At 37.3% G+C, this 23,617-nt stretch overlaps 1 protein-coding gene across 5 annotated transcripts in view; it reads right to left on the reverse strand.

Moving 5' to 3' along the window:
• Khc (kinesin heavy chain) overlaps positions 1 to 19,400 on the reverse strand; it is a 56,204-nt gene extending 36,804 nt beyond the window's left edge. Inside the window, exons 1-10 of one of the 5 annotated variants that reach the window (XM_071589645.1) lie at positions 19,113 to 19,400; positions 18,881 to 19,031; positions 18,546 to 18,633; positions 18,234 to 18,461; positions 17,951 to 18,094; positions 17,742 to 17,866; positions 17,377 to 17,481; positions 10,235 to 10,383; positions 6,053 to 6,190; positions 2,262 to 2,364 (exon numbers count right to left, since the gene is read on the reverse strand). In XM_071589645.1, the coding sequence (XP_071445746.1) occupies positions 2,262 to 2,364; positions 6,053 to 6,190; positions 10,235 to 10,383; positions 17,377 to 17,481; positions 17,742 to 17,866; positions 17,951 to 18,094; positions 18,234 to 18,461; positions 18,546 to 18,633; positions 18,881 to 19,027 (1,227 nt within the window). In that variant the 5' untranslated portion in view covers positions 19,028 to 19,031; positions 19,113 to 19,400. Of the gene's footprint in view, positions 1 to 2,261; positions 2,365 to 6,052; positions 6,191 to 10,234; positions 10,384 to 17,376; positions 17,482 to 17,741; positions 17,867 to 17,950; positions 18,095 to 18,233; positions 18,462 to 18,545; positions 18,634 to 18,880 lie in introns of all 5 variants that reach the window. The other 4 variants (XM_071589646.1, XM_071589648.1, XM_071589649.1 and 1 more) reach the window with 4 other exon arrangements.
• Positions 19,401 to 23,617: the final 4,217 nt, after the last annotated feature.

The following is a 23,617-nucleotide window of genomic DNA, read 5'->3' on the forward strand; positions in this document are numbered from 1 at the left end:
GCCTTCAAGTAGTTTGTTCATTTCTTATACATTCCATCAAATTGCAGTCTTAAAGTCAGCATGTATAATGTTACCACACACAGCCATTAATACAAGATTGTGCCATTTTTTAACCTATCCAACCATTGGATGTGGTGAAATCTTTTGAGTTCCAATCTTGGGGGAATGTGCAATACTATCTCTCTTATGATGATGCTGTATTCACAGGAATATTTGATGATCTAGCCCTTAATACCAACTCTTTTGGTAATTCTATACTTGGAATTCTTGACATATTTTCTCTTTTTAGACAAATTTCCACACTGGTTTGTTTCAAAATCAAATCGAGATATTTTACTATTGTATTCAGAGAAGAGCCTGCAGTCTTGGACATTTAGCCAAATCAATACGATTCCATCATAAGAATTATCTAATTCTGCAAATTTTTCTTTGCCTTCAATTGAAAATGTATTTTTTCACCATGCCTTTCCATTGTCAACCAGGGTAAAATTTACATTCCGTAGTAATTGAGGAAAACTTAAAACTAAGAATCTGAGCTACCCTACTGTTCCACTATTTCAAAAAGTTGTCTTAACTTCAAATTTGCTTGAAGAAAATAATATTATATTTGATTCAGTATAGTTTTGATGCGATGAAGTAATTTTCCAAATTTCTTATTATTTAGGAGCTCATCACACTGCTGCACTGATGAAAATCCATTGCAAAAAGACAGAGTAAATAATCCCATCTATCAGTTACCAGTTCTTGCATTTAAGGAATAAAAATTGGCAGCTGTATTGTACATGATAAAAATGTTGTAAATTGCAGGAAAATAGAAATTCTGATAACATAAACATAGAGTTTGACTTTATATATATCATAAAATCTTGTCCCTTTGAACATCTGGTGTAAAAGACTTTTTGGTCGCAAGTTTGTCGTTAATGCATAAAATTAAATGTAGCTTGAACTCTTTATTTTGAGATCATTCCTTTGGTTCATGCTACAAGGCATTGCTTTCGAAAGAGATCTATCCTGACATCCAGAATGTTGGCGTTGAAGAATGACTCACTTCCAGCTTTAACTTTTAAATGGCATCGTCACTGTAACATTTAACTCAATAAACCATAGCAAGCTCAAATGTTTAAAAAAAAATTACAAAGCCTATTTCACCAAGTTTTACATCCAATAATCTATTCTAGGATTGTATTAATATGAGAGCTACCGTAGTCTAGTGGATAGTGAGATTCAATTTAGTAATCAGGTTTTAAGGGCTTCATAAAACAGAAAATGAAAGTTTTGTTGGTGCCCAGTATCAAGAACAGATAGAGATGAATTGAACCAGGACCAAAAACTGGAAATGGGATTCAAACCAACGAATTCTCCTCATAATTAGTGGGAAAATACCAATTACAGTCAAGGAAATAAAGGCACTTTAAAGTAAATGTTGAAATGACTGTTTTCCATGAAGTATTCATAGCACTATATTCAGAAAAATTTGTCAGTGTTCACTTCATACTTGGTACCGGATGAATTAAGGGTAACAAGACAGTGTGGCAAATACTTTCTTTGGGGCTCTTTAAGGACGATAATAAATTGTTTATTTAGTTCTATGCACAAGGTTCCATTAATTTTTAATAAAATAATTAGCAGTCTTCATCATTTGAACCTTAATTAGAACATATTGTCATTCAAGAAATATACAATAGTAAAAATATTTCATTAATCACCCTTAATCATCAAGTAATCAACTTAAATGAATGGCCAGGATATGCTTGAAAAAATTAATCACATCCGTAACATTCTTAAATTACTGACAGCCAATGAAATGCAAAAAAGTGAATGAATTTTTGGTTCACAACCTGAATTAGTTCATCAGCTGGTTTATCTATTAACTGGGTAGTAAACTATTTCATCCTTTTAACTGTCACCAATTAGGGATGAAAGCATGCCAGGAATGGATAACTTAAGTTAACTTATGTTGACTTAGGTCCATTAACTCCCTTTAAAATTATTATAATAATTATTTCCGACAATAACTTTTCATTTTCACCATTTGGTGATAAAAGTGGCACTAAGTACATCTCAAAAATCACTAGAAATCAATTTTCATCATTTTTCTTTCAGAAAAATCCAATATTTTGTAAGTTGACAGTAAAAGCAGACTCCCTGTACAGACTCAAAACTTCCATGGTGCATATGTGAAACGTGAAACACTCCCTAAGGATGAGAAAAATGCTCAGTGGTATTAGAAGTGAAAAATGGTACAAAAGAAATGATGGCTTACCTTTTTCACTCTCAACAGGAGGAGCTACAGGTGTTGCTGCATCCATAGCCTCCCTCAGGTTAACCTGTTCCTCCAATTTCACAGTTTCTCCTACCCTCCACCTGAAATACAGGCATGAAGAAATTCCTCAATGCATAAGCCATGATATCAAATAATTTGAGGATAAAATGAGGCAGTGAAGAGACAAGTTAGGAGACCAGAGATTTACTTGTCACTAAGTTCAACATACACAAAGTACTATTCTAGAGGATTTCAAAAGAACTGAATAATGTCCAGGTGGCATCGAAAGGATAAAGGAATAAGTGCACAGAAATAAATAGTGTACAATCTGGTCTTATAAAATTTTGTGAGACACAAGAAATGGAATCTGAAATAACCAAACTTTAAAAAAGTCCTACGAATGCACATTAGGACAGCCATGATTTCACTTTATCAGTTCATTAAAATACTAATCTAACTGACAAGGCACCTTTGTAATACTTTTACTCAAGCTATGGTTTAGCAAGAAAGCACTTTCTATCGCAAGTATTTTGTATAAACTACATAAACACATGCCTAAATATGAGCAACGAAAAAGTTATTGCCAACTATAACCAACAAGAGGTGACTTCATCAACCAATTTTTACCTACAGAATCACCAAAATTGTCTTTGGGGCAGATGTAAAAACATTAGTAATCATTTCTGTTTTTCCCACAATTTTCTTCTCAGTTAAGTTGCACTTTCCTGCAATTCACTTACTTTTTTCCAAGATCAATACAAATGTGTGAATAAGGGATTTTTAAAGCCACTCACAAGAAATATCAATCTGCTGTAATCCTACCTACAGCTTGAAAATTTTATTGTAAATATATAGAACAGTGAGGCATGAATTAAACCTTTGGAGAACCCTAAAAACTTAAAACTTAACAAACACTTAAGACTTTATCAATAAAAAAGCCATCAAAACAAATCATTCGTTTTGTCCAAAAATTAATTAAGTAAATATAGGACATGTCAAAGAAAATGATTCTCACTACCACAACCTAAATCACTAACACTAAACACTAATAATAAATACTACAGTAACACAATACACACTAATAAACATTGGACACATAGATATCAAGCTTCAAACAGAACTCATCATATTGGTCTTCCATCTCTCTGTACTTTTAATCATGGAAGCTCCAACAAAAATTTGGTGACATGATCTCTTACACTCATAGCATTTCAAGTAGTGCTCTCATTCAGACTTCAAATTCAATGTGAGAACTTGTAAATGTACAGAGATATGGTTGCTTAATCTTCTGAGTGTGATCACAACCTCTGCCATTTCTGCTGCCACAGGAGGCTACCAAATCCTGTCTTCACCACTCACCATGCCCCCCATCCCCTTGGAAAGGTTTGTGTCAATGGCAGCACAACCTTGACCCTTCTACCATCGGGTGATTCAAGGTTACGATGATGCCTCCATTTATATCATATTTAAATTATTTCACATTGTTAAACAAATGAAGAAAATTAAATAACTACAGTCAAACCCCATACTTGAAAAATCTGAATTTACCTTTCACCACAATATACAACATTTTTATCACGTCCCATACAAATTCCTATACTTCCAACATATGCTGAACCGCATATTTACACAATTTCGTTTTCCATTTTCCCCATTATTTGCGCTGAGCTGGATTTAAAAAGTTCACATTTTAAAGCAGTTATTCACGTGCATCATAAAAAATTGACTTAGCTTAACCCATAGACACCTAAAAAAGACGAGAAAGAGAGCAGCAATGTGAATGCTTCCAGGGAAAAATTTAAATAAGGAGGGGCAGTACAGAGAGCCACTTGTGACAGAAATGTGAACTACTCAAAATCGTAACCTCAGCGGGTCAGGAAAAGATTCACGTAATGAAACGAATACACTGTATGACTAAGACTCAAGTTAGTTAATTTACACATTGTAAGACCATCCAAGGTAGGCTATTCATTTCTCACACACGTAAAATTATGAGGCATGAAGACGAGTGCCTTTCACCCGAGCATGTTGAAGCATGGAAAACAGAGGAACTGAACTGGTGAATTACAACTGGGATCATTTGCACTGCCTCAGCAGAACAGATTTAATGTTGATGGGATTCTGAATTATAATAAGTATTGAAACTTGCTTTATTGCATCAAAACTAAACTTGATCAAAAAAATTCTATCTTCTTCAAAAAATTTTGAAGTTGGGCAAAGGTATGCACTAGTTGAATGGCGAGGTAGGTTAGACTCTCATGCGTTAGCTGTCCTCAGTTAATTCAGGAACATAAATGTTACCCTACTTGGCAATAGAATGACGAAGTGAAATAGAACATTGTCGATTGTAGAAATTCTCCTTTCCCAGGTATTAAAATTTTTTCACATCTTACGCTTTTTCCTGTCGTCCCTACAAAAGTGAAAATTAGCAGTTTTACTTCACATGCATTGAGGGATTTTCTTGGTTAATAGAGAACAAAAATGGGATATCTTTATACTTAACAATGCACATTGTCTTGAGGAAATATTTCTAAATATTTGGTATATTTACGAGTAATATGATCAGACCTGGAATTTCAATGTCAATGCATCTTTTTTTTTCTGATACTGGCACACTTATGTGCTTCTATTCTTAGCTTGGAATAACAATGAATCATGCATAGTAAACTCAAGATTATTCATCAAACGGATTATCTTCACCACTATCTTCCCAGCACTTCAAAATGTTAATGATATTACGATTGTAAAAATAATTGAATGTTCTAAAATTTCTATATAGTATTTTAGAAATACAAGTTTTAAATTCCTCCGTTTTCTGATAAGTTTTTAATTTCACAAAATTAAAAGTTGCCAGTTGTACTTAATATTTTAATATAAATATTTTTACACTATACTGTTAATTTTCCATTATTAATTTCCTTGCATGCATTAACTCGGGGAATTCCACACCCTCCACATCAACTGCGGGACCAAATCGCTTCAGCAGAAAGACAATGCTCTGTGTTTGGTGGCACCATAAGGGTGTGGTCTATTTTGAGCAGCTAAACCCTGGTGAAATGGCTACTGGCTCATCATGACAGCTACCAACAACAATTGTTCAATTTGAACCATTCGCTGCTAGAAAAAAGACCATAATACCAAAATAGGCAACATATGTTCATTTTTCTTCATGGCAATACTCCATCACATATGGCAGAACTGGTTGGTGACACATTGGATGTAATCAGCTGGGAAGTTCTACCCCATGCCACTTACTCACCAGGCTTGGCTCCTCCTGATTACCACTCGTTTACATCGATGGGTCACGTACTTTCTAAGCAGTGCTTTTGTACGAAGATGTGAAAAAATAGCTGGACAAATAGTTTGTGGCAAAAGAGAAAGATTTTTACTTGCATGGTATCCACAAATTATCCCGAAGATCTGGAGAATTGTCTAACTAGCATAGGAGCATACTTTGAATGAAGCTCTTTTTTCATTATTAAAAAAAAAATTCATACTTGTACATGGATATCTTCGAGAGTTCACTATACACCCAATTAATCAAGATTCAAATAGCTCCAAGTTTCACTCTAACTGACTGTGGAAGAAACGGGTACGACCACAGTGAATAAGAATTTACTTTTTTTGATAACCTGATGATCTTAATAAAAGACTATCAACCGCTACCCTGCATTGCTAGATTTCTGCCCACCATCACAGCTACACAACTGAGTATTTGAAGCAGGAAACCAAATTTGGGCAAAATATTCATGCCAAACTCTGATGAGGCAAGAGAGAAAGAATCCTTACCTGCTAAGCTCAGACTCCATTTTCTCCAGTTTGCCCTTGAGGCGAGCCACTTTCTCCTTCTCCTTCTCATAGCGACGCTTCCACTCCTCAGCAGTCAACTCCTCGTTCACAGTCACAACATTCTTGATGGTCTTTGCCCTGGGAAACAAATTAGACAACCATTACAGCATCACCCAAATTTGATATCAGACAAAATATATGAACCATTTCCACAAAATAAACTTTCCAAATCATAAATTCTAGGAACACAAAATTTTATGCTAAAACCTATGAAAGGAAGTATTGTGTAGTATATTATAGTATACTCTCGAAAATGTATTTTAACAAATCAATTTTTGGAGGTGATAGTTTCGGGCTCAATGTGAAAACAAAAAAGGTTCAGTAGACAACTGTTAAAGACTCAGCAGATGAGTAATTAGTAAACAAATTCTCATGCACCTTAAACACATTGACACTCTAACTACCACAATCCCGATAACACGGTGGATCTTCAAAGCACATGACTTTAGTACCTGTACATCTAGAATGCTAAAACAGTGATGTTCAAAATTATAATCCACCCAAAGAGGCAAGAATGTTATGATATTTGTGTCATTAAAATAATAAATAATAACTATTACCATAAATTGAAATTGAACATTGGGCAATCACTTCGTATCACCAGTGGTTGAAAATTGGGAAAGGTTTTAGTAACTGACAGTAATCCTCAAAATTCCCGCAACACTGGAATTCTATAATGAGGATTTTTTTTATTTAATGACTTAATTGGGGAAAGATTGTGACTATATGGTTCCTTCTTCCACCTATCCCCTAAACATCACATTGAAGACCATTACACAAACACCCTAACCCAAGTTGTGAGTCCTTAACTAGTAGCAGAGTATTCCGATTAGTTTTTGCAGGGTTAGACAGGAATCAGGAATTGAAAGTTAAAAGGTAGGGAATGATAAAAAGTGAGTGGATTATTTTATTTTGAAGACTATAAAAGCCAAATAGTATTAGTATTTAGGAGAGGCGACCGACTGCTGAGGTCATTTGCGCCATAGGGGATGGACAGGTAAGGATGAAGGGTGGAGAGAAACCCAACGTCGGGCATTAGCCTACTCTTTACAAAAGGCGCCAAGGGATCCACAGCTTAACGTCCCATCTGATGGGCAGCGTACCCACTCAAAGTGCCCCCAACAAAGCACCTTAAGTAGGGATAGAGATACCTCTGAAAATATTCAACACTGCCGGGATTTGAACCCAGGCCCTCTGGGTGGGAAGCCAGCACAATACCCACTGCACCATCTCGATCCCCATACAAGCCCCATTGCCAAAATTATTTGGCTGTTGTGCTAGGAAACTTGTCTCTGAAGTATTATTGACATTGGTAACCATTTAGAAAGGGTACATTGTGTTTTTTGTTGACTGTGGAGAAGGTTGTGTTTTGATGTGCTGGGTGATTTTTCACTTGTGGAAAAAAATGGGACAAAGATTTGCATTAAATATTGCTTTAAGAATGGAATAAAGTCTAGCACTGCATTTGAAACGTCAAAAGTGTCTTTTGGCAAGCCTTTAACAATTAGCGCAATTGGTACGAACATTTTCAAGAGGGTCATGGAGAGGACAAGTGTTCTGGGAGCTCCAGCCATTAACAACCGATGACAGCATCAAAAGTGAAAGAATAATGATTACGGATAATCAAGGAAGATTCATCATCCATAATGATCATGCTCTGAGAGGCTTACTTATGACGTTGGCATACCAAGTGGCTCATGCAAGGCAATTATTGTGAGCATGAGACAGGAAAACTTTTGCCATAATTATTTAATTTTTACCAAAAACTGAGCTGAATGCGCTTGGCTCATGATTTGCTGAATGAAGTCAACAGCGATACATAAATGCTCAAACAGATCCTAACTGACATTGAATCGCAGGTGTGCAGGTATGACGTTAAAACTAAGGCCCAATTATTGCTTCATGAAGTGTTAGGAATAAAGAAAGCCATTGAGTTCAAACGAATGGCATGATTCTGCTCAGTTTTCTTTGATTTCAATTGCTTAGTGTAGCATGAGTTCTTGACACTACATTAAATGGTCAATAAGGAGCACTACATGGAAGTTCTATAGTGTTTGCAGGAAGCAAACAAAAAACACACCCAGATTTGAGGTGAAATAACTCATTACGTCTAAGAATGATGTGGACAAAGTTAACAGCTAAACTAAGGCCCAATTATTGCTTCATGAAGTGTTAGGAATAAAGAAAGCCATTGAGTTCAAACGAATGGCATGATTCTGCTCAGTTTTCTTTGATTTCAATTGCTTAGTGTAGCATGAGTTCTTGACACTACATTAAATGGTCAATAAGGAGCACTACATGGAAGTTCTATAGTGTTTGCAGGAAGCAAACAAAAAACACACCCAGATTTGAGGTGAAATAACTCATTACGTCTAAGAATGATGTGGACAAAGTTAACAGCTGCTAGCAAATGAATAATCTCGTGAAAGCATTAGCCATTCTCCCAGTCATTACGACCGAAGTTAATTATTAACTATGTCATGATATAATGACCGAGTAATGGATATTACATATTTAAAACCCTCCCAATGGGCTATAACCTGGAAGTGGTGGAAGGGTTTTCTAATGACCCCTAGAGATATTTGCTCCAGGTAGGGCGACTCACGCCAGATAGTTCAAATATTAAAACCTAGACGAAAGGTAGCACAGCACCTGTCAGTGAGCTGGCCACATTGATGACTGACCCCTATTGGATGGCCATTTGAAATGATGGGTGTCGTATTAAAAAAGCTATTCAAAAAGGCAATGGGAAACTACAATTATTTATCCCAAAGCTATTAGGATGGACACTACAATGTCAGTGAGTCTTAGCAACTATGATACTCAAGAGTGAACTAGCTGATTAAGCGGTGTCATTGCGGTGGGAGAGCCAAGGTTTTCACCGTAGTCATCTCATGAAATCCTTGCAAAGAAAATTGACAACAGCACACAAAAGAGGATTGAACCACTTAGAATAAGGACTTGGAAAACTGCAATGATGTTGACCACATGAAAATATGAATGTATAGAGCGAGAGATGAAGGGAGGAGTACACATTTTCTATGGATAAGCAAGATGAGATAGAAGGAGAGAAGGGCTTACTGGATACCTACAGAGTAATAAACCACTGACGGGAAAAGAGTGAGCAGTGGCAATAGTATTGAACAAAAAGGTAGGAAGAAGTAAAAACAGAGATGGAGGAAGAGGGAAGTGAAGTAGGGGACTACAGTTTAGGTACGAGGACTAAACACAATGAGAAGGGAATAGAGTTCTGCTGGAGACAGGGGTTTATCAAAACAAGCACTTGGTTTGGCATCACAATAAGAGTAGGTATACATAGAATATGCCAGGGGATTCACAAAGATATCAGTCAAGACCATTTTATGGTAAGGCACAAATTTAAGAACAGTGAGATCAATTCGCAGTTCCCTGGGAGGGGATGAGTATTCAGTTCATAATTTAGTATTACTGAAGAGTAATGTAATGGCATTAATATTACAATACAGGAAGGAGAACCAGAGAGCAATAGAAAAATTATCAGCTAGTACAGAGAGAAGGGTAAATAGATAAAAAGTGGGAACATATCAGAGAATTGATTTCGTAAACCAGAAATGAAACTAGGAAGCTAGTAAGCAAGAGGGAAACTCAAATAGTTTGGGTAATTTATCCGACAAACAAGGCATAAAGGCCCCAGAGACCAACTTTTGGCATTTCTCTAGGACATCCTTACCTTCACATGAGAAGCCCTTTCAAGAGCTCTACGTTTTGCTTATACCCACACTGAAGGAAGGAAGCCATGAGGTGCTCCAATCCAAATTGATGGCTCTAACTATAAGCTATTGACTTGATCAAGAGAGATCAGAATTGACACCAAATTGTGAAGGGTGTCACGTGGTCACAATGGCGTTCATCTGTAGCTCAAGCCAACACAGATGCAGATACTGCATCTACGTTTTGGCTTCAGCTACAGATGAACCTCTTTCTTGTTAAGTTAATAATACTGGTCATCAATAAGTATTTTCACTATGTCTAGATCAACATAATTTACCGAATTTATCATTGAGAAAAATGTGAAGTAACACTGTGCACTTCCTTGTAACCTATCACAACTCAAAACAATTTCAAGACAGGCTAATGACTCACCTCTTTCCAAATTCTAATGTAGATTTTGATTCAGACTCATTAAAGGAGGCTGGAGAGCAGCAAATAATGATCGTAGTTCGAGCATTTCCTCCAAGTGATTCTTGCAGAATTCGAGTCAACTTCGAGTCGCGGTATGGAATGTGAGTTTTCTGTGGGCAAAAAAGAAAGCATTGGATAGCAGACCTTAAACATTTAGCATACAACACCTCAGATATCTTATGTTCAGCTAAAAAAAAGAATACCTCAGAGCCATTAAGTTTTTCTATCATATAGAAATCTTAACAAAAATTCAATTATAATTCATATATTTCACAAAAACCAAAATTGTGCTAATCATAGACTGACAGCAATGTACCTATGCACTATCAGCCAGCAAAGTACAATATTTTTAAATTTCTATTTGTACCATCATAAGCATCATAAATAGTATCTCCCACTATTGGCAAGGAATTTTATTGAATAAATTCAATGGCATGCACTGAATTAAACGCATAGGAAGACAGTATTCATGTTTAACTCTTGATGCAGATAAATAACTAAATGAAGTATTACATGGTAGCATTTTGAAACAATTTTCATTCCCCTACACATGAAAAGACTTTTTATCACATTGGATGTTCAAATAACAAAGGCTGTCAATAATCCAAATGATCTATATGAGAGATTTAGAGATGTGCTCAATCTAATTAACTTCAGAAAAGCTGAATTAGTATTGCAGTTCCATTACATTATTTCCAGTTCCATACAGAACCTCAGATGGCCTCATTGCAACACTACTCTTCAGCACACATACCTTCATTCCACTTTCCCTTTGCATTAATTCCGCTGATACTACGGGAATGCAATATCCAAGTATTTACCTCTCCTTCAAACACACTCCCATAAGTGAAACGCAGTGGAGTGGCATACATTAAGAGAATATTTCTTCTACCTCTCCTAAGCTTGTCATAACAATTGACAACAGAGATATAATCATTTCGATGAAAAACTGAACTGTTGAATACAGAGCTTGACATTTAATATTAGCACATGTTATTAAGACACTAATTGGCCAGTCTTCTAGTAATTACTGATCATTACACTTTTCATCGCGCAGAATTTCTTTCATCATGCCTATTACCATTCTTTTTGTTCCAATCTAACACTAATAAATTTAATTCACTTTCAACAAAACCTGGGGTCACACCTCTCTATGAATATGTATCCTATTATGAATCCACCATATTAATTAAACAAAGTTTAGAAACCAAAAATTAAGTCCAAGTGCACAGTAACTTAATGCAGATAATCAGCAAAGATTTTACACTATGCCTTACAGTTTCCTTAAGCTGCATCTTCTAGGCTATGTCAGTGCTGATAATTGGCAAACACACAGGAAATCATTTATATAGCTCTACAACTATAAAATATCACTATGTTAATACACAAATAACCCTCAACAGACAAGAGTATCACACTCACATCTGTAATACTTGTCATGTTTTACATTACTGCAATTGCTTACCATAATGATAGAAGCATTGAATACCATTCATAAAAAATTGAATTGTAGGTTAATGCAAAAAGAGTCATGCTTGGAGCAAATTTTTATGAATAATTAACCATGAGGATGATTATAACATGATGTGAAGCAATTACCTCATCATATTAGCTGCATTTTGCAATTCCTACGACCAGAAATAGTAAATGCAAAGGCTACAAAACAAAAGTAATGCTCCAAAATTAGTAAGTTAGAATCCTATAAAATTATACTAAACCAGAATAACTATTTTAAAAAGGTACTTGTTACCGACCCAAGTAATGATGGGAAACTGTCTCCAATTGCCAACCTAGAAGAGGTCAAGGCTTCATTTCCCACCAAAATGGGTGTCCTTTATCTATAGCTTGGAGGTTTGAATTTGTCTTTGCCATTAATTTCATTTTGAAAAATCCCATGTTAAGATCAGAAAGGATGTTTTCCAGTAACATTAAATAAATAAATAATTTAAGATTCCTTAATCAGGTTTTAAAGAGTTCCTAGGAGTTCTCATTTTAAAATATCTCCAGGGTAAATTTTCAAATGCTGCTGCTTGTAGTTACAATTCAACATTCTTGACAAAATAACAGTAATAATTGTAGTAGCCATAACGGGGGTGGGAGGACAGCTGAGGTCACTGGCAGCGTTATGGTTACATAGGTGGGTCATTGGTTCAGGATAGGATGTTCAGGAAATGGAGAAAGGGTTGAGAGAAACCTGACATTTGCCCACTTTCATCAAAAGCCACAAGGCAAAAGGGATCACACAATTCAACATCCCATCAAACAGTTGGCATAGCACAGTTAAAGTGCTCTCCACGTGGCACCCCAAATAGGAATCGGGATACCACTGACAAATATCCTGAACCCCTTGGGATTCAAACTTGGGCAATCTGGATGGGAAGTCAGTACATTAGTCACCACACCAGCCTGACAATGAAAATATCGGTCATTTATGCTAATGAGTTTTCTACGCAATGCTCTGTCACACCCTTATATATTGGCAATGTATTTTAAAGAGATTATATTCTGAAACATCGCAGCAACCTTTTATTTCAGAGCATTGTCCCTAAACAATAGATACATCAGATAGCCACATAACGTCTCTAACACCTAAGCTCACAATGATTAGTTAATAGTCCAATGTGCACTTCACCAGCTGAGTGTCCAGACAGCATGGGAAGTCAACCTTCAACTTTGACTACATTCTCAGCAGGCTTAATTTTAATGTTTAAAAAAATAGTCAGAAGTGTCATATAACACTGGGTGGAGTAGTGCTTTAATACTGCAATTTTAACTACTTTGTTTGCATGATGTACTAGGGTAATTTGAAGAGTTCTCGGAATGGAACAAATATATGACTTACCTCAGTGAAACCATTTTATTTTTTAATGTGGTCTCCGTGTACACTAATGCACTTAGTCCAACGATGCTCCAACGTCTTGATCCCATCTCGAAAATTAGTTTCCTTCAGGCCTCCAGAATACTTGTCTACTTTGGCTATTAGGTCTTTGTTTGAAGAGAATCTCCATCCACCAAGGATTATTTTGAGCTTGGGGAAGAGATGGAAATCTGATGGAGCCAAAGGGGTAATAAGATGGGTGTGGCAACAATTAGCATCTTAGTTCACATATTTTTGCCATGACGACATGTGTGTGCGCATGCCTTGTCTTGATGATTCTCTTCCTTGCCAAACCTGTCCTTTCCTCAGGTATCTTTTGCTGTAACTGGTCCAGGAGATAAGCGTATTATTGCCCAATTATTGTTTGACCAGTGGGATGATCTATCCATAGAATTCCTTTCACATTCCAGAAAAATAGCCATCACCTTTATTGCCTTTGATTTCTTTGGTAGTGGTGAATAAACATGTTTCCACTGATTTGACTGCTGTTTTGTCTCTCTGAAATTGTTGTGGAGCCAAGTTTCATCTTTGGTCACAAATGGGTGCAGAAAATCTTATTGGTTGCTCTTAGAATGGGTCAAACATTGTTCAGAAACTTCCATTTTTATCTGTTTGTGACCCTGCGTTTAGAGTCACGGCACCCATCTAGCAGATAATTTTTCATATCCAATTCCACTGTTAAAATATGATATACCCATTCAGATAACATTCCTACAGCTTCAGCGATTTCTCACACTTTCAGTCCGCGATACTCCATGAACATCTTATGAACTTTTGCAATAATTTCTGGGGAAGGGGCTCATAATGGCCTACCACTATGCATATCATCATCTAGGCTGTCCCAACCAAACAAACTTGTTTGTCCACTTGGCAACAATTGAATATTAAGGAGCAGATTCTTCCTGAGTGCTCTGAAACTCGGCATGAATTTCCTTTGATTTCATACCTTTCTTGACAATGTATTTAATCACTCCTTGAATTTTTTCCATCTACACTAATAACCAGACAGGAGCAACAACAGAGAGGCATCTGTACTACAAATCTCTTCTCTAAGCACTCACACGTTACATGTTTACTCAAAGGATTTTCTATCACTACACAGGAAACTCATTGCGATAGCACTGAAGAACTCTCCAAGAACTTGTCAAACTATCCTCGTATAATGCAAGGGCCATTGGTATGTAAAGTTCTCTTCAGAATTCATTCCACCTTCCCATGGAATAGTGGCAACAGTTTTGAAAATTGAAGAATCGCTTCAAATTGGACAATGGAGCAGCCCTCACCCCATGCCGCAAATGGGAAGATTTAGAGGAGGGAAGGCCTAAACACTCAAGAAACTCATAACCATACTCAGGGAGGGCCATTGGATCTCCTAGATATGAATAGAAACCCAATGGAAAGATGTATTGATAAAGCTTGTGGAATGATTGTGGGTAGTTTATAACAATTGAGAAATATTTGTATCCCTAAACACAAAACCTAACTCTCATCAACAGATGACCTAAAAAAAATAATATTATCTGACCTGTGTATGTAACACATTAAATTATAAGATTTTATAGGGCCAAAACTTTTAGATACCTAATAGAAAATAGATATTAAAGCAAATGTTAACGTTTTAACTATCAAAATATGAGGGAAATATTCTAAAGCACTGTTATTAGATAGATGGCAGTCCAATGGAAAATAGTTAATGGATGAGGCAAGCCTCCAGCATGGTAAACGCAAAATATTTCAATTGGAAATATGCAGGTAATGGGCTGAATTGAAATAAATGCCAAATTTTATGGAAACATGTCAATGACTAGCAACAGCAGTGTTTCCTCTTGAAAGCTAAGTGAATCCTCCCATTTTCTCTTTGCCTCACTAAGTTACTCATTGACCTGGCAAAGAGCAGATGGTGACTTTGCAGTGTTGGCAGCTCCTCTCAGACATAAAATATTGATTATTCATTCTCAAGAAGTGGCTGTTTCTTGCCCAGAGCTGTACACCTCTCATTTCCATAAAGCCATAGTTTTCATCCCTAAGTCTCCATAAAGCCATAGTTTTCATCCCTAAGTCAAGATTAATGCATTTTGAGGGCACATCCTTTGCTTGTATTGATACACACTTGATTGAATTGATTGAAAACAAAGCAGCATTACCTACCCATAAGCCATAACACAGGCCTAACACACCCGGTTGCAACAGCCTAACAGAGAGCATGTGCACACCAGGTGAATATGCATGGGTGCTTAGTTTACAACTTACACACGAATACAAAACCATCTAATTCCCACTTTAATTCCAATGTTCACATATATTTAGCTCCTTCATTCTTTCCAGCCTGAGGTCTTGAGTGTTCAAATTCCAGGAAAACAGACTTTTGCCTCCTCTTTTGATAGTATTTCCAAGACTGCATTTTTTCAACCAAATTCTGGCTTTATTTCAGAATACGTGCCGTCAGAGTATGAAATAAACTTGTACTAAACCTCAATCCAGGCAAGATTTCGCTTGCTCCACATTGCCCTGGCAATGCTCAAACACCACACCACGCTATACAAATAACGGAAACAATCTCCTGCAAAATGTAATCAACCATAATTCAACTCACGTTGATTAAAGCCTCTACTCATGTTTCTATGGCTCAGAGAAAAGCTATTTCAAAACAAAAACTCGTTTTTAATGGTACAAATGAACGATGGAAAGCTATTACATAGGTCCAGTGCAGAGTGATTAAATCTTTACCTTTCATCCCATTTCCTTAAGTTCACCTCAGCCAATTAGACAAGGCCAGGCAAAAAAGGAACTGACCTTGAATTTTCAAGTGCACAGTAGTAATGCCAAGGTGGCTCCACTGTACACAGTGGAAGGAGACACTGCACATGTTTAAATTTCTGGCCCCGCCTTCGAGAGAGCCAGTTGCTGTCTGTGGGCTACCCCGAGTGAGGTGCTTTCGTCATACTTATGTACTAATCGCTTCTCAATTGATCTCTCTAGATGACTCAAAAAGTTGATTTTGTTTGTTCACACCCGTACACATCATGACTCATCTCCAGCACAGGACCTCCTGGATACTTCTAACACTGACCCTGAGTTTCTGAACACTGTTAACTGAATGACCCAACAAACTCACTCATCAGTCATCTAGAGAGAGAAATCGAAAAGTCATGAGCACGAAAGTATGAAAAAAGCACCTCACTCAAGATGGCCAGGAGGCATCTGGCCGACTGGCTCACTTTAAGAAAGGGAAAAAATTTAAGCATGCACATTTTTTGTGTCAATCTACTGTGCACACTGGTGCTGCCCCAGCATTACTACTGTGCTCTGGAAAATTCAAGGTCAGGTACTTTTTCCACATTAGTAGTAGTTTTAGGGGAGGCAACCAACACCCGAGCTCATTTGTGCCATAGGGATGGACAGGAAAGGATGAAAGGAGAGAAACCCTGCATTGGCATCAGCCTACTCTTAACGAAAGGCGCCAAGGGGTGCCAGTTTAACATCCCATCCAACGGACACTCCAAGTAGGGATCGGTATAACAATGAAAAATAACTGCCCCTCCAGGATTTGAACCTGGGCCCTCGGGGTGGGAAGCCAGCACATTAGCTACCACACCATCCCAAACCCCACTTTTCAATAGACCTCATACTTTAGGTACACTCAACTTACAATCCACTTTTCATTTACACCACATAAGGGAGCTTGAAATTTTCTGTTCACTAAATGCATCCAGTGCCAATATACACACAATTGAAGGCTTTTGTTTAGTTTCTTACAATTTTCTATCCAAATGTAAGAAGTCACCAAGCTCGATGACCTTGTCATTATCAAGGAAAAATTTCCCTTCTTATGAAAAATACATACAGGAATTTTTGAAACATAACCTTAATAAAACCAAAAATGCCACCACCTACACTTAGCACCTCTCACATTGCATTTCTTAGTTCAATTATTCCACTACCTTATGCACTTTTTAGTACATCTGACTCACGAGATTAAATTTTGTTTTACAGCTCTACATATTATCACATACATACTATTAAAATTCATATTACCCCTTAAAGAATAAATACTTTACTTAACGTTTGCTACTCATTTAGATGGTTTCAAATCAAAATTCAGTTAACAAAATATTTATCAATCATAATTGAAAATACACTTTGCTTTTGGCGAAGCACAAATTTTACATTTTCAATAACACGATTAGAATTGAGCAAAACCTTACCAAAAAATTGCTGTACTCACATTTCCATCAGCCAATGCTGAAATTACATTTCCAAGAGCAGAGAGAGACTTGTTGATGTTTTTCGCCTCATCAAGTACTGTACCTTCTGCACCAGTCTTACTGACCTTTTAAATAAAAAAAAATCCGGCTTCATTACCAACATCGTACTAAATGCAAATGAATATACTATGGATTAGTGACTTCAAAGTAGACAAGAGCTGAACTAGCAGAACTTAAGCATATATTTGTGAGTATGGGTGAGAATCAGCTCTAAGAAGTGACATCTCACTATAAAACAGCTAAGAAATTAAGGGTAAAGTTAATAGCTTTCATAATCATTAAATTCCTTAGTTTGTTCACAAAATTGTAAGGGATACGCCATCACCTTTTCACTTCCGGCCAAATCCACTAGATATAACTTTCCTGACAACTTTTTCTCATTCTCTAGGTTCTCTTGTTTCACATTAATGAGAAACACACTGTGACTTCGAGAACTGTGCTCATTCATATCTGAAAATAAAATACAATGTAGCTCATTGAAACTTGAATTTACTCATTATAACCATTTCTTGAGAACAACAAGTTCCAACTCACTAGTGACTGCAATGTGACGATTTGCCTTTCCTTCTTCAATTACTTCAAAAACGTCTTCCGGGCTGGAGACAAACCTTTCCGTCGCGCCTTTTACAAACGGAACTCTGTTCTTGTCTTCGTGCACACTAAGGTTGACTTTTGATACTGAAATGAACAGGTAAATTAGACACAAAATCGAGTTCCAAGAAGAACTGGACATAGGGATGCCTCAATCAGAGGAAATACATATTTGTCATTACATTAAACATATGTAGAGCCCAATAAAATTGTCAAGTCCACTTACTATCTAAAAGATCCCTAATCTTGTCCATATATATTTCAAAGTATGACACTTTAATGTGAAACTCGAGATTTTCCTCCATTGCATATATATGATTGAAAATATCGTTGACAATGCGAGGAATGATTCCCTGCTTTGCAGGATCACCGATGACACCTTCCATTGTATGGGTCTTTCCGGAGGATGTCTGCCCATAGGCAAATATAGTGCCATTGTACCCGCAGAGAACATCTGTAACGATAAAATTTTTGTTGGAATGAGTACCATTAAATCGATTGGGGGATTTAGAAGTACAACTACTAAGCGTTTACCCACCTGATACAATAGATTTGGCAGCCTCATTGTAAACCTTCTCCTGCGTCGCATTTGGTTTAAAAACTTTATCGAATAAATAAACTTTTCCCTAGAAACAAGAACACAAAATACAATCAATTTGGAAGGACGAGTAGCCATGGATAAATAAAGCAGTCAATTAAAACAATAATCAACGTTCTAAATTTACCCAGGCGATTAATAGAGCAGTAATTTCAATTAAAAGATGATCTTTTAATTTTTACACCAATTACGAAAAACTTCTACACCGTTGAAATAATCGAAATCTATCAAGTGTAATGACATTAGTTAACTTAGCAATGAATGTCAGTACTCACCCCAATTGAAATGCAGTTGTCATCTGAACCTGATGGAAACTTAACCACAAATTTGGATCCTGCCTTTTCTTCGGAGTCATTCAGCGGTCTAAAACGACATACCACTCTAATACTGTCTTCTGCAGGAACTTCCCTTTCGCCAGACATTGTGCTGCTTTTAATATAATATTTTAAAACCTAAAATTCCTATTTTGTAAAATGGAACTTAAATCCGTGCATAAATAACGCTTACTCCGGACTTCAAAATCCAGGTTACGAAGTGACAACTTAAAGCAAGATGGCTCCCATTATCAATATACCGCAACCTATGTGCCTCTGATGACCACAAGACAACCCACTAATTTCATATAAAGCACCCCGCATGGAAGCGAGAAAAACAACTCTCACTCTCAGAAGTCCTAGTCCCTGTTGGAATTAACCTAGGACGAATGAGATAGTAATGTCCGCAGGATGCTATAGATGTTTTCTCTACATACTACCGCAATCTGCCATTTTCCAAACGTGTGGCACGATGGGTATAACACATGACGTCATGAAAAGTCGCATGCAGCCATGCGCAGCTCCTATTGATCTGCTACTGACGACCAGCTGGGGCGTAGGAATGTTGGACCTGACTCACTTGCACAATTGTGAGGCAACGTCATCGAACTTGTTTAACCGATGTTTAATTGTATACTTTTTTATTAATGGCATAATAAAATTGTGTTCTTGATAATATTCTGATCTTGCGACTCTCTATTTCGGATTAATCACTTTAAGAAATTCGTCTGCGCTTAAGTGGGCTAATTCCAAATCGCAATTCGCATTCTTCATTTTTGGAAGGCCACCGAAGAAATAATTTCCATCAGCTTTCGTTCGATTCTTTATTTACTGAGCGTTTGTTGATTATTGAAAATCAATTTTTCCTGTCTTTCTAACAATGGATTAATTGGTATTAAATCCACAGATATCCGGAATTTACGATAGAAACTGCAAAGAAATAAAGAAGGAAATGGAGAGTAAAATTAGCATTCCACCAAATTGCCTTCTTGAACATTTAATAGCAACTATCCTCTTAAAATTGATCCTATACATTGAGTGCGACATTATTTAATAATTATGTGCTGCGATATTTTAAGTTCTCTCTAGTGAATGATTCGGAAAGACATAGCTCCTCAATGAACAAAGAGCAACGTTATCTATGCATCATAGTTCTGCGCCACCAATGACAATTTCTCTAGAACAGACGATTATTAAGATACCCGCCGTCGGCAGATGATAATTACAAATGTACATTATCATTTAATGAATAAATAGCAACTTAAATTTCGAGGATATGATTCGCATATATTAATAATGAGGTCAATGTTAGTTAAAAGATCAGGACAAAACTTAATCACATCGAAAATAAAATTAAATGTATAGGAAACCTGCAGACTACGAAATGGCGGATGTTGAATAGGTGTGCAGAGTAATATACTTTTTACAAATACTTACTGCTTTCAATTTTATCAATGGAAAATCAATTTCCAGAGCCGCTAAATGAGATGATTAAAAACGATTTCCAAAGATAAGTGGGAATAGCAAAGGTACATAGGAATATTTCCGCACCGATATGGTGATTAACGGCGAACAACGGCTAGTTGGGCCTAAATTACGAGGTATATTGGAAACCAATGGCGTAGAGGTCAGTGGCAGTTTGCCAACCTGGTGAGATGGGAAACCCACATCTCCTAATTACGAAACGCTAAAATACTCAACTTTCCCTGGAAAAAACGAATAGTAACTAATTTTTCTACCAGATTAGACTTGGTTTTTGACGATGCACTACATACTTCTTTACTCGTTAGCCCCAACCGTTGACTAAGAAAGACTGTGAATCGGTTGAAATTAGTTACAAAGAAATCCTGTTCAACACATCGCTGGGAGCCATCGACAGTCATAAATCTTTGAATGAGCAAAGGCTGATTTTTTCTAAATTCTATCTATTATGTTAAATTTACCAAACAATACTGAAATTCAAATACCATTCTGCAAAATAAAAAGAGAATTGACATTAACGAAATATTGGCCCACAAATAAAGGTATGAATACATATTTCGTTAAATATTGACAAATATTTGCAGTCCATTTAACAAGTATTCACTCCCCAAGGAGTACAACCTTGGCGTGGCGGAAGGGCTAGTGCGTTCCGATGACTCCTAGAGCTTTTCTGGTGGGACCATTGATATTTGCTCCTAATAGGGTCACTTATGCCGAATAGGACGAAGGGTAGGAGCCAGAAAAAAAGTAGTGCACGCAGCCTCTGTTCCTCAGTGAGGTGGATGCAGAGGCGTCTTACGCCAGTGGAGATGCCATCGAATGATCCCGTCACGTTAAAAACACAATTGAGGTAGGCAACAGGAAACCACCTCAATTACTCATCCCAAGGTTTTTGTGATGGGCAGTTCACAGAAAAATAGTCCTGGCTTCCACGGGACTCAGCCCAATCGGCCAGAGTCCTGCGCGGGAACGGGAGAGGCAAAGCTTCCGCGGTCGTCATCTCACGGAATCCTTGGAAAGAGAAAACTACAGAAGCAGAACAGAACACTCAGAAGGTAACAGATTTATATAGACAGGGTTAACATCAGAGTGACTGCAGTATTGAAGAAAAAGGTAGGAATAAGCGTAGTAAACATTGTTCAAGCGACTGATAGCATAGTAATACTAGTAGAAGTAAAAGTGGAACCAACGAACATGGTCATTCTATGGGTATACATGCCGTGCAGCAAACATAGGGAGGAAGAAGTCAACAGAGCATATGATCAGTTTGAGGTCATAATCGTGGATGTTCCTGAATGGAAACATTTGAAAGTGATGGATGATGGATTGGAACGTGACAGTAGGCGAAGGGGGAGATTGTCTTTAGGAAAGGGACTACGGTTTAGGAACAAGGAATGACCACGGAGAGAAAGTAATAGAGTTCTGCGGGAGAAAGGGGTTAATCATCATCATTACTTGCTTTAGACACCACAAAAATAGCAATTACAAATGGAATATGCCAATGATTTCACGAAGGTATCAGTTAACTATAGTATAATGGTCCGGCAAAGATTTCGGAACAGCGTGATCAATTCGTAATTTAACGGGAGCGGTTCGGACTCGGAACAATCTAGTAATTATGAAGTGCGACGTCCGGTTCAAAAAGATAGAACAAGGAAGACGGCTTAGCAAATGGAACGTGGAAGTACTAATCGGATCGATAAAGAATCAGTACCAGCGGGGAATAGAAAAAATCATGAGTGAGGAACGAAAGCTGGGTACAATATATGGAAGCATATCAAAGAAGGGACATCGAGAGCACTTTTAATAGGAAAAGAACAAGAAAACCATGGTTTGCGGATGATTAGAAAGATAGATTAGAGAAGGAAATGGACGAATGTTAATACAGAGTCAGGTAGAAGGAAGTACGAAGAGGTAAATAATAAATTGAGATGGTTAACAAATAGAGCAAAAGAAGCATCGTGGAAGACGCAGTGCGCGGATATGGACATTTACGGAGGAAGGGTTAAATGGGTGCGCTATACCGGAAGGCTAAAATCCGGTCATGAAGTAAGCAAAAAGAATAGTTGGAACAATGAAGGAAAAGTCTGAAAAAATATTAGTTGAAAACTCTATCTGGAAGTATGAAGGAAAAATCTGTGTTAAAATTAGAAAAAGTTGATAAAAGTAATCGTTGAACCAGAAAATATCTAAATGAGGTGGAAGGAATACATAGAGGAAATGTTGGGTTAAGAAATTAGTCCAGCGAAATTTGACAGAGACAGAACATGGCGTAGATGAGGAGAGATTAGACCCAGGCATACTTGATAGTGACATAGAAAGGGCTTTAAGGTAATTAAAAGCAAATAAGGCCGTGGGAGTAGACAACATTTCCGCGGAATTACTTCAAAGTTTAGGAAAGTGCGTGAGGAAGAATTTTTATGACTAATGTCATTTATAAGGGAGTACTTTGGCCAGAGGAAGTTGTTACATCAGTGTTAGTTCCTATTCCAAATACGCGACAGGCAGCAATATATAAGGACTAGGAGGGATAAGCTTGATTTTGCACCCATCGAAAGTAGTTCTCAGGGTCATCATCAAGCGGATAGAGATCAGAGCAAATGATTCCTTAGGATATTATCACTTTGTGTTCAGGAAGGGGAGGGGCATGCGCGATGCCATTGCAGTAATGAGGTTACTGGTAGGGAGGAATATAGAATACAATCGGGACGTACTGGGATGATAGGTGGGATTTGGAGGCTTATGAAATGTTGGTGTGGGGAAGGATAGAGAAGGTGAAGTGGATAATGGGAAATATACAAAATAGTGCTAAGCGTGGTGGGGGAGGATAGGGGAATGTTGGAAGAAACTCAAAAGAGGCAGGATATATGGATACCGAGCACTTTGATTGACAATGGGATTTTGCAGACTGTTAGAAACGGGAGAATGAAGGCATATGAGAGCTGTTCTACCCACCAAAGGAGATATAGACAACACAAGAGGAAACGTCAATCGGAAAAGCAATCATACAACGTCATCAAGGATAGGAGCAGTGCGTTTCGTGGCACGCATAGCCAGAAGAAGGCGAGCCACATTGACACAATACACAGTCAAACACGAAAACCCGCAATTAGGCGAATAAATGTTCAAAAACATGGAAATGGATTTAAGGAAAAGGGATAGGCACACGAAAAAAACACGAACGCAAGAGAGGTGGGTTAGGGGGAATCGAGCAGA

The sequence above is a fragment of the Hetaerina americana genome, unplaced genomic scaffold (assembly GCF_022747635.1).
Source record: "Hetaerina americana unplaced genomic scaffold, ioHetAmer1.1.p SCAF_4, whole genome shotgun sequence".
In the NCBI taxonomy this organism is placed as follows: domain Eukaryota; kingdom Metazoa; phylum Arthropoda; class Insecta; order Odonata; family Calopterygidae; genus Hetaerina; species Hetaerina americana.